The sequence below is a fragment of the Cheilinus undulatus genome, linkage group 7 (genome assembly GCF_018320785.1).
Source record: "Cheilinus undulatus linkage group 7, ASM1832078v1, whole genome shotgun sequence".
Taxonomy (NCBI): Eukaryota; Metazoa; Chordata; class Actinopteri; order Labriformes; family Labridae; genus Cheilinus; species Cheilinus undulatus.
The window spans coordinates 42,654,711-42,667,450 of record NC_054871.1 but is presented as its reverse complement, the minus strand read 5'-3'; the positions used below and the strand labels follow the sequence as shown (position 1 = coordinate 42,667,450).

The 12,740-nt window shown below is 39.0% G+C and overlaps 1 protein-coding gene across 1 annotated transcript in view; it reads left to right on the top strand.

Annotated features, from left to right (window-relative positions):
• Positions 1-12,740, top strand: part of LOC121511708 (inactive N-acetylated-alpha-linked acidic dipeptidase-like protein 2) — a 492,988-nt gene that overhangs the window by 459,955 nt on the left and 20,293 nt on the right. Inside the window, exon 14 of the mRNA XM_041790471.1 lies at positions 5,635-5,833. Coding sequence (XP_041646405.1) covers positions 5,635-5,833 — 199 coding nt within the window. The remainder of the gene's footprint in view (positions 1-5,634; positions 5,834-12,740) is intronic.

The window sequence follows — 12,740 nt, the reverse complement described above, 5'->3', positions numbered from 1 at the left end:
ATGACTGTCTTTCATATTTTTTTTTTTATCAGTCTTTAGATCACAAATTGTCATTTCAAAAATTATCTAACATGACGACAGGTGCGTTTTGCTGCATGTCTCTGCACAAATTGGTTCTTTGTATGTAAATTGTATCCTTCTTTTTTTTTTTTTTTTTTTTGGTTTTATTTCCCCATCTGTCATTGTTGTGTCGTGATTTTAGTGCACAACGATGTGCGCTCAGTGTCCTGGGCTGGCAAACTTTCTGGGCGTTTTAGTGCCTGCCTATGATCAGAGCAAAATCTTAAGTGGATTCTTTGCAAAACAGGAGCTAATAGAGTGGTGCAGGAATGAGTCCTAAAATGTTGCTGAGTAAACAGAAAAGAACTGCTGACCTAATAAAACAGAGCTGCAACAAACACATGGCTGGAGGAGCTTTTAGGATGCCAAGCACAGAATTCAACTCTAGTGAAAATGTTAAATGCTGAACATGAGATAGCATTTTAGCCATCTCATCTGGTTCCCTCATCTGAAAGTCTGAGATATTTGACTGAGTTTTTGGTTAAATGTATGAAATAAAGTCCATGGTGAAGATAAGCTCAAGAGATTTTAATGCCACCTTTGAAATGTATATCTTTGCACATCTTAATAAAGGCGGTTGTTAGAGGGCGGCTAACTAGGACTACAGCGTTTGTCTGGACTGTATACGTCATCACCTCAAGCACGGCGACTGAGCCTTCCGCTCACTGGTATCCTCGGCTGATGACGTTAAATTCAGTCGACCGTGTTGTAGTTCAATATAGCATGACATTAGCTTTATACTTTCATCAGTTACATTTACAATCCTAAAATGATGCTTATATTAAAGATTATATTTATGAACAAAACAAATCATTTTCATAAAATTTTATTGGACACAGATCTTAATATCAGCAGAGATCCAAAAACCTGTTGAAATATCCCATAGGCATATCGCCGAGGGGTTTTGGTTATAAAATTACGGCATGACTGCACCACTCTATGACTTGTGCAGATTCTGTGCTCAAGTCAGTGCTAAGAGCTGGAAGTTATCAATTTCACACAAAAATCTTAGTGGGTCTACCGCTTCTGAGAAGAAAAATGATGCAGCACAGTGGTAAAGATTCTCCAGTCCCAACTTTTTTCTGCAGACATCACACTTAGAATAAGTTAAGTGTCTTGTCTTTTTGTTGTATTCAATCAAATACGTATAAGTGGGAAAGGACTTGCAAATCTCTGTTTTGTCTTTTCTCACTTTGTCCACTTCACACAATGTCCTAAGTTTTTAGGAATTGGGGTTTATATCTTTTTTCATATTTGGTCATTTCTTGTATCCAAATGTTTTAATGTCCATCATTTCTAACACACTCACTGCTTTTCCTGAATGAAATAAAGCTCATTTAAAGTGATACTGTAAGTTTTTTCTATCTTCTGGAAAGTCCTAAAAGTTTCTTAGGACCTGGAAATTACAACCAATGTCGTCATTATGTTCCTGTACTCTAAAAGCACCTATTCCTGTCTAACTAAATGTAAGCTATTTGGAGCTGAACACCTGAACATGAACCTTTGTCCTGGTACAGACAGCAGCTGACAGATTAAAGGCTCTACAGCACAGGCCCATTGGATCCAGCCAGATATCATTTAACAGAGCCAAGAATAACAAGCCAATTAACAGTAAATGTGAGGTAATTGATTTGCAGTGCCAAATGTACTGTAAAGCTAGCCAGCTTTGTGTTGACAGGCTAATGAGGATTGCATTGTGTGAGTTACTGATGTGTGTGTGTAGAGACCAGTGCAGTAAATTGATCCGCGGAGGTAAGAAAGGGAGGTTCGGTTTGTGTATTGAATGCACCATATGTTTGTTTAAAGGTTAAAAGAGGAGCTTGGAAGGAAAGCATCATGTGTGTTTTGTCTATATATTTCCATCATGTGGAGGGGTCAGGGAGGGGGGAAGGCTGACGTACCATATAGTTCCCATTATATTTAAGAATATAAAAGGAAAAAATTCCACTTTAAAGCAACAGGACAAAACACACTCTCAAGTGTTTCTCTGGACTTTTAATGACAGAAGATACTAAGAAACCAGACACACAACCAGCAGCATCTCAGTGGGTGATATTCTGATGCCTGACTTCCCAGCATGTGTGTGAAGCATGCTGAGGCTAATTAAAAATCTATAAAGAAGACTGTCAGATTTAAAGATTTCACAATAGATTTCATGATACTTCCCATGTGCACTGATAAACTGTGCCAGCTTTTTTCAGCAAAGATTAAATAGACACAGTCGGCAACAAGGGAAACATCAACAAAGATCACCAGTGACCCCGATGCTGAAGATCCTCTGTGTGACCTTCAGCACTACAAACTTTAAATCTTAACATTTTATTTTTAAGCTTCATAAAGTGCATTTAGGAAGTATTCAGACCCCTTCAATTTTTCAGATTTTGCCATGTTGCAGCCTGATGCTGCAGAGGAAAAAAATATGTTTTCTCTCATTAATCTACAGACACCTCAGCTTTAATTCATGGCTGCATGGCACACTTTCCTCTGTATACCGTGACATTTGTCTCTGTACAGGGGATAAACCAGGGTATGAAATGATCACCTCTCCTTGACAGTCCAGTGCAAGAGGAGTGAGAATCTCCACAAACACCTGTTCCCACTGATACTGCCGTTGAATGAGACATGAACAATATTCAATAACAATAATATTCACAAAGGATCAACACCCTGCTGGTCATAGGGTAGTGATTTGTTCAAAGAACGACTGACTCATTGGAGAGACTATGAGTCTATGAGCTTTTCATCAAGGAAAAATGTGAACAGCTGTACCGTTAAAAGAAGTTTAGCTTTTGCAATGACATCATAGAGCTGATACGACCCTCTGTCCCGTATCTGGGTGTGGTTGCATCTCATCCGAAGCCTGCTGGATTCCACTTGAATAGCACCTGAGACAGCCTCCCTAAGTGGGCCTGGTACCAGGGTGCAGTTCATTTGCATTCACAATGACCAAAATGAACCAGCCTTTGGGCTCAAGTGTACTCAGATCCGGGACCGGGCCCTTAGTGTGACAGCCACCTAAAGGCCTGGGTGTCTGGTGGCAGAGTCAGCTCACAAGCACAGGAAGGACTCTTGATGTCAGTGAGTGGAGGGGCTGTTGAATGTCTACATGTGGTCAAATAAGGTAAACAACTAAACTGGATGGGGTAAATAGAGTAAAACAACAGATAAGTTAAAACATCTCAATTCACTGCATAAGATATTATTATATTAAAAAACAGGGCTGTAAACATTAACACATTAAAAAAAAATAACTTGAATTATTCATATGACTAAGTTTGACCACAACTTGCTCCCGTAGTCCTCCAGCGAGGATGTTTATGTGCCTGAGGGTGAGGGGCGGTCCAGACACAGCCAGCAGTGATGAGTAAGGATAGACCCAGGTCTGCTTAACGGCAATTTTCTTTTTAAAAAGCTGGCAAATGTAAGTTAAGATAAAACCAAAATTGTGGGTACGTACTGACAACAAAACGGGATCAAGCCATGGTCATGCCAACCAAGTGCTCCAAAATTTTGAGCAAGTCCTGTTTGTCAACAATATTAATCCAGTGTAGAAATCTGCGGTGAAATTGGCAAAATTGAAGTTAATTAGTGAACTTTATGGGCTGAAGACGGAAAATATGATGCATTCAGGTAACCTCAGTAAATTAGACAACTGTATTCTATATGATATGATGTGTTTAAATGTCACATAAAATAGGAACATTTAGTTTTTGATGAGAAACTTCAATAAATCCAGTGTGAATATGTGTTTATATTTGAGGGTTATACAATAGATGAGACAGACTGAATCACAGCTTTTTAACTCAAGCACAACTCAGCCAAGACTACTTGTAGTTTAAACATTTGCCCTTTTTTTTGTCTTTCCACCAAACTATAGAAAGTATTAATAGTGGTATTGGTAAGGACTCAGATCAGCATGATTAAAACTTAAACACTTGACAATAACAACCTTTAAAAATCTAAAAACATAAAAATCAACTATTTAAAAAAATGCTGTGATTAATCATGATTAATCACAACGTAGTAATGTGATTAACTGATCATTTTTTTAATCGAGTAACAGCACTAATTTAAAACCTTTTAACTTTTTAGATATGTAGTTTTGTTTTATTGTTTTATTTTTATGTTGTTATTACAGATTTCATATCATGGTTCATTTTTTGAGATTATTGGGGATTTATGCCTTTTTTTGGAGAGGACAGGACAGTGGAGGAATGCTAAGAGTATGAACCACTGACAGTAATAGGATTAATCACCACAAAATCATGTATTTTAAATGTTCAGTCTGATTTTATCTTATTATTTTATTTAGGGAGCTTTGTTGTTTAAAATTAGTTTTTCCCTCAAACATGATTTTTAGATAATATTTAATGTACATATTGACTCTGGTCAGTTGGCTGTTATCCAGAGTAACTGTACTTTTACTTGAGTCCAACACATTAGTTCTTGTTCCACCTCTGTTGTCTATATAGTAGCACACAGAGAGGATGATTCAGCATCACAACACAAAACAGCTGTTGCACATGGCAAAAAGAAGTGCGGTGATATCTCAGGGTTAAACATTTCAGAAGGGATTTTATATTCCAACGTGTAATTTTAACTCCGTTCTGAGTGAAATGGTCTCCAGTGTTGGAGCTATTTGACACTGTTGATCCACCTATGGTAGTTTAACTCTGTAGAATCAGCTGATCTAAGCTCCACCTGCCTGTGATTTCAAATCAGAGTTGAGGTGTGGGCAAAGTTCCCCATCATGCCCCTGGGCAGAGTGTTAAATGTGTTTTGGTTGTGTTTGGGTGTTGTCTGTTGTACAGTGATCCCTGCTGGGGTTCTTTTGTTCATGTTTCTGGTGGATTATTGCTGTTTTTTGATGTCAGACACATTTGCACAGTGGGTGAAATTATCCACTGAGTTAGAGTTCCCGCCTGTGATTCCAGGTGCTCCTAAAGGACCCATAGGGCATTAGCATGCTTTGCTTTACAATGAGGTTGATTCCTCTTTTTCTTGATAGAGGACACCCACATTACCACAGGTTTTCAAGAGTCACTGCACCTCTGTCATCGGGGTCAGTACCGTGACACTGACACCGCACCAGTTAAGCTCTGCTGACTAAACATGTCATCACTGTCTATTTAGTGTATAAACAGTCCTGGTTTTCTCCTAACTGACCATCTCTTTAAAAGAAATATGACACCAATCTAAAAGACTCCAGACCTGAGTCATATTTTCATTTTCTAAAGTAACACATTTTTTCACCCCAAAACCAATTTCTTACTTTTCCTGAGGTTGTCTTCATGCTGCTCAGCCCTGAGGGCTTCAAAATAGTTGTGTGTGTTTTCAGCTGCTTCAGAGAGCTGTTTATGTCATTTTTTAAGACCACTGTGAGTTTTACTTGTAACCCTCCTCTCCTTCTTGCAGTTAGACTGATTTCTACATCAAGTTCTCACACTTAAGAATATTTACACATAGGTCAGCAACTTTCTGTGTAAGAGACGTTAACATACTTTAAAGTTTAGATCTATTTTTTCACATCTTGTTTTTTTCTGCTCCTTGTCCTCTCTCCATATATGTGTCTAGACAAGAGCGTGGTATCTCAGCCTCTGCTGTCATCCGCCTCCTCCCTGAGAGACCACGCCGCTTTCTTTCAGTCTGAAACTATGCGGCCTGCCAACGACCCGAAAGAGCGCGACCCCTCCCACGTGCGAATGCTGAATGATGTTCTCCGTGACCTGGAGAAGAGCTTCATCATCCCACAGACACCGCCTGGAGTCTACAGGTAGGAGCCGAGTGACTGGTTCAGAGCTGCAACAGTGAGACAGCTGTTAAAATGAGTGAATATATGTAACAAAAAGTCAAGACCTTAACATTTTCACTAGAGTTGAATTCTGTGCTTGGCATCCTAAAAGCTCCTCCAGCCATGTGTTTGTTGCAGCTCTGTTTTATTAGGTCAGCAGTTCTTTTCTGTTTACTTGTCTATGGATAAAAAGGCCAACCTTTTAATTTAGCATAAAAGGAAGTCTAAAATCAACAATATGGAACTTTTCCAACTGAAAATAATGGTTTGAGATTTTAAGATAAACATACTGGCAATATTTTTTCTTTCTGTGATACATACTACAGTTAGGAAGAAAATTATAAGGAAGGAGCATCATTATTTCCTTTATTATTTTCTTATCTCCAAACAAAGTCTTCATGATGACTTGCTAAAAAAATGTTCAACCATCATAACAGTCAAAGAGTTACTCTGTCACCACTTAACAGTCACAGAGTCACTCTGATGACCATGCAACAGTCACAGAGTCACTCTGATGACCATTTAACAGTCACAGAGTTACTCTGATGTCTACTCAGCAGTCACACAATAACTCTGATGACTACTCAACAGTCACAGAGTAACTCTGATGACCACTCAGCAGTCACAGAGTCAATCTGATGACCACTCAACAGTCACAGAGTCACTCTGATGACCATTTAACAGTCACAGAGTTACTCTGATGACCACTCAGCAGTCAAAGAGTCAATCTATTTACCACTCAACAGTCACAGAGTCAATCTATTTACCACTCAACCGTCACAGAGTCAATCTATTTACCACTCAAGAGTCACAGAGTCACTTTGATTATTTCTTAATAGTCACAGAGTCACTCTGATGACCACTCAACAGTCACAGAGTGCCAGAAAATAGAACTTTAACTTAACAAGCACCTTAGCCTATCCTGATATAAAATATTCTGCACTTGTCTTACTTCTTTACTGTATCTCAAATTCTGTAAGAAGCTTATTGTGGTAAAAGCTTGACCTTGTGCACATCTGCACTATTTAATCTTCAACTGTTACCTAAAACACTGCAGTTAAAAGCCTTACCTTTTATTTGCATTAACTTATCTATATATTGTTCTCAAATGCTGCCAGTAATTAATCTATTTACTGCTGTTAAATTGCTGTAAGAAGGCTCTCTGCTTTAAAATGCTTCATTTCATACGCATGTTTGCTCTAATCAGCTTTCTTAAATCACTTGATCTACCTCGTTTATTTCTGTCTACACCCTTATATTTTTAATCATCTCGAGTCAGCAACCATACCATCAATGCACGGGGCTTGTATATACTAGAAAATCTTAATTTTTATAGGTTTTCAGTTTTATTTATTGTATTTATTGTATATTTTATGAACTTGATAATAATCATAACCTGAACACATTAATTCTTGAGATTTAAGAAAAAAATACATTGTTAAATATTAAGGATAGATTTTGAAAAACCTCTTTTGTAAAACCTGAAATAAGGCAACACTGGACAGTGTCTTCAGTTGTGGCTCAAGGCTGCTGTTCAATGAAGTAAAAAGGGGTGTTTTTGTAGGATACACCTGTTTGAACACAATGGCCCTGTAGCCTGCATATCCCTGACTCTCACAAGCTGTTCCTGTTCTCCCTGTGAAACACTTAAAATGCTCCAGTAGTCATTATAGATCAGCAATTCCAAACCAGACCCAAAATTCTAATTTGCACATCACATAATGTTAAGTACCACCACACTAAGACAGCTTGGTCTGTTAGTGTATTTCATTGATTATAAATACACAGAAAGCTACAGGGGTTTTTGTCTGGTTCATTTTGAGCATTTTGTGGCAGCATAAAACCTGGTTTACTTTTAATGAGTACACAATCCCTTACAATATAAGGCGATGAGATGCTGTACATTAGATAAGACGAAATAAAGTAAGATAAGAAGGCAGAAGATAGGGTTAGTAACTGTTCGATATCACACGATACAAAACATGATATTATATGATAAAACATTCTCTACAGCTACATATGATATGTTAGAATAAAATCCATATGATACCACCCTGTGATTGACCGTCGACCAGTCCAGGTTGTACTCTGCCTCTCACCCCATGACAGCTGGGATAGGCTTCAGCCCTCCGCGACCCCCAATGGGATAATTGGTGTAGAAAATGGATGGATATATGGATGATACCATGTAATACAATACACATGTAGTGGGTCTCTCTGTGGTCATTTCTTTGTAACTGCTCCTGTAGTTTTAAGTTTCTCTTTCTTTAGCGCTGAGGTGTGTCAGTGTGCTGTTGACTATACCACAGTTCCAAAAGGGAGCTGTGGTATAGTCAAACCAGTATGACCCAGCTTGTGTTAAAGCCCAAGATAGACAGAAAGCTATGCTCTGCAGAGTGGGAACAGTCACTATGTTTCCATTAACATAGTGGTCAAACTTGGAGAGGAAAAAAACACTCATTTCACCAGTTTACTGTACTGCAGGTTAAGTACATTGGCACATGTGAGTGACAGTTAGTTACCTAGCAGCTCATAATGCTAGAGTAAAACATGCTGCTGACTGGACTCAGACTGAGCTGTTGTCCTGTCACTCATCACTTTTGCTACGCTAGTATGCCTCAATGCATTTAAACCAGTGATAACGGTGTTGCAAAATTCCATTCCGTGGTATAGATTTTTACCAGTGACAGTATGGATACCGTTATACTGCCCACCACTATGTACTTTGTATCAGGACAGAAAGTCAACCTTAGTACTAAGCAGAGCACCCTTTTGCCTCTATGACCTGTTGCAAGATGCATAGCCAGACACCAGCTTCTGGCAGCGTTCCTGAGGAATCTTAGCCCATTCCTCATGTGCAATGGCCTCCAGTTCAGTAATATCCTTGAGTCAGCCTGCTGCAGCCACCCTTCTTCAAATCCCACCAGAGATTTCTATGGGGTTCAAGTCAGGCAACTGTGATTGCCATTGTAGAATCTTCTGGGACTTCTTCTGTAATCAAGCCTCAGTGGAATCTGAGGTATGCTTGGGATCATTGTCCTGTTGGAAAGTCCAATGACGCCTGAGCTTCAGTTTCCTCACAGACGGCATGAAGTTTCCTCCTAAGATTGACAGTGAATGAATCCATCTTCCCTTCCACACGCTGCAGTGCCAGTGTCAGAGGATGCAAAGCAGCCCCAGAGCATCATCAAGCGGCCACCATGCTTAACTGTGGGCTCAGTGTATGCTTCATTCTTCTTCCTCCAGACACACCGCTGATCCATCATGCCAAAAAGTACCAGATTTGCTCCAAAGAACAGAATCCTAAAACCTCTGTGGCTTATTTATATGATTTTGAGTATACTGGAGCTGACTTTTCTTGTTTAGCTGGAGGTCTTTTGCAGTCACTCAAGGATTTTTCACAACATGCCTTCTCAGATATCAGGTTGCAGACATTGATAGCTTCCTTTTTCTGCCCTGTCCAGGTAGTGGAACTACTGTTCCTGTAACTTTGAACTTGTGAACCATGCTTCCAACAGTGTCTCTAGGAACAATCAGTGCCGCTGCTATCTTTTTATATCCTGTTCCTTGTTCGGGGAGGGCAATGATCTGTTCTCTTAACTTTCTGGACCATTCTTTTGACTTTGGTGTTGAGCTATTTCAATTCCTTTTTTCAGATTTTTTCATTGTAAATGACTGAATGTCTGTTCATTTTCACAGTAAACCTGATTTGTATTGGATATTGAATTTGATTGCAACCATTCATAGTACTTAATGTCCTTACTAAAATAACCACAAAACTGTTGCCCAATCTCTTCAGGCCTAAAAGCGTTGTTTAACTGTTTGATTTTAATATCCATCACTCTTCAGAATATGAGTAGCCACTTTAATTTGCCAGATGTTGCAGAGGTTTTTATCTAACAGTTTGTTTTGTTTGTTTTTGCGTGATCGGTGATTGCCTTTTTTGCCAATTTTCACAGTAGATGGTAATATTTATTTAGGTAGTCATGATGGCCAATAGTTAAGCCAATATTTTTCAAGTTTGTAGTTCTCTGTACATTTTTAACAAGCAGCAAAGATATCAGTCAAATCTGAAATCTTTCAGCTAAAGAACCATAAAAGTTCTGCATTCATCATACTAAAATATGATTTCCTAAAGCCTGGTTTGCTCAGAAAGCAGTGTAGGAAGAAAGTGAGGTTAACCCAAGCTGACACTGAGAGGACACCAGTAACAAAGGTCACTGACCCTGACCTTGATTCAGTGTTTGTTAACCACTGGGCCTCTGTGCCACCCTGCAGACTTCTTTCTTGATATTTTGTGCAGAAGCCTGTATTAAAAGTGAGTCTCTCCATTATCTGGTCGGCCTGGGGCTTGGTGTGGGGGACTCACTCTTCCTAGCTGTTGTTCTGGAGAGCATGCACAGCCAACACTCTTGCCTTCACCTCTCATCTTCTCTGTTCTAGTGGACATTTACTCATTCACTTATACTAAAAACACTGTAATCTCCTGTGTTTCATGTCTGCAAGGTATCACTTCAAGCTGGAACTTGAACTATTAATTATTATTAATATATGTTTGAATTCAATAGGGTGTGGTTATATGCACTAGTCAGTCTCAAATGTAAAGGGGAAAGGCAGCTACTGTGCCGTGAAATGGTAGATTCAAGACATGTGTATTACTAAACAATCAGCTTTTGAGACTGATGTGTTTCCTATTAAAGGAGTAGTTCAGATTTTTTGAAAGGAAAAGCAACAAGATACTGGACAGTAGTGAGTAATTGCAAAGCTTTGCTTTTTTTACAGATTTTTTTCTTATATGATCTTCATACAGCATTTGAGAATGTTAAGTAACTGAACTACCTTTGCTATTTATTGTATTATTGAACAAAAGCAAAACTTGCTCTTTTTGTGGAATAGGGTACTTGGATAGTGTGTCAATGTTTAGCGCTTGACTTGTTATTCTTGACATAATTTGATGATGCTGGCCTTTTAAAATATGTCGCTACAGCATATGAGATTTTGCAACAAACTTATTGATATTCTCTTATTTACATGTATGTAAATGGGACCGAGCGCTGTTTGCTCAGCTGTGCACTTGGCATGCATTTGGAATGCGGTTAGCATGTATTTCCTTTTTGTATGTGCTTTGTGGATCTATTAGTTGGTGGATCTACCCCTAAGTGTTATTATAGTTAAACTCAGAAAGAATATATTCACTGTTAAGTGAATATATTCTGTTAGGTAAAGTTCTGATTGACAATGCCCACTTCTGCAAGTATCCTGCAACCTACTCAAAATAAAATTCAAAATATCCCTTTAAAGTTATTCATCCATACAACTGCCTGTCAATATGAAATTTGGCATCAGTGAATATAAACACTTGATATCTGTAGCTGATATAAATCATGTAGACACAAGTATTTGTCCACCTGACTATTACACCAACAGGGACTGGAACGACATTGTATTAACATAGGTCAACTTTAGTATGGGGTTAGTCCCCTTTTGCAGCTTTAATGGCCTCCACTTTTCTTGGAAGGCTTTCTACCAGAATTTAAAGTGTTTTTGTGGGAGTTTGTGCCCATTCATTCTGTTGCGCATTTCTGAGGTCAGGCACTAATGTTTGATGAGAAGGCCTGGCTCACAATCTCCATTCCAGTACACCCCAAAGGCTCAAGATTGGGTTGAGGTCATGGCCATGTGTAGGCCATGTCAAGTTCTTCCCCACCAAACTCTTAGGCCTTGCTTTGTGCACTGGGGCACTGTCATTTTGGAATAGAAAATGGCCTTCCCCAAACTGTTGCCACAAAGCTGGAAGCATAGCATTGTCCAAAATGTCTTGTTCTGCTAAAGCATTAAGACTGGCCTTTACTGGAGATAAGAGGCCTAGCCGAAACCTTGAAAACAGCCTGATACTGTTATCCCTCCTCCACCAAACCTCACAGTTGGCACAATGCAGTCAGACAAGTTGTTCTCCCAGCATCAGCCAAACCCAGATTTACCCATCTGACTGCTAAACAGAGCTGCATGATTTGTCACTCAACAAAACACATTTCCACTGCCCCACAGTCCATTGTCAGTGTGCTTTACACCACTCCATCCAACACTTGGGTTTTTTATTTGGTGAAGTGAGGCTTGCATCCAACTGCTCTGTCATGGAAACCCATTCCATGAAACTCCCGCTGCACAGTTCTTGCTTATATTAATGCAAGTGGAAGTTAAAAACTCTTCAACATTGGCAACTTTTACGAACCATGAGCCTCAGCAGTCGTTGACCTTGCTCTGTGATTTGTTGCTGTTGTTCCTAAACGCTTCCACTTTCTAATATTATCCCTTACAGTTGACTGTGGAATATCCAGCAGGGATGAAATTTTATAAACTGCTTTATTGCAAAGGCGGTATCCATCACAGCATCACTTGTAGTCAGTGAGCTTTTCAGAACGACACATTTTGTATCACAAATGTTTGTAAATGGAGACTGCATGGCTAGGTGCTTGATTTTACACACCTGTGACAACACGTCTGATTGAAACATCTGAATTCAATAATTAACAAGTGTAGTGTTTCAGGTAAGACCAACAAACCTATAAGTCTTTTTCTTTGTTCATTATCATTCATTGAACGTTACAGTCAATTAAGTTTGTTTTGTTAGTTCATGCTTTATTTTGAAAGTGTGTTTTAGGGACCGAAGTTTTAAGTTTAGACACAATGTTAATATCTTTGTCTATTTGACGAATTAATTTTTATATATTGGCATTTTGGATATCTGCAAAAATTCAACATTGTGCACCTCTAAAATGGGCTGATAGGACAGGAAATACGGGGAGAGAGAGTGGGGGAAGACACGCACTAAACATGCAGCGGCACTTGGAATCGGTTCCATGACCAGTGAGTTGAGGACTACAGCCTA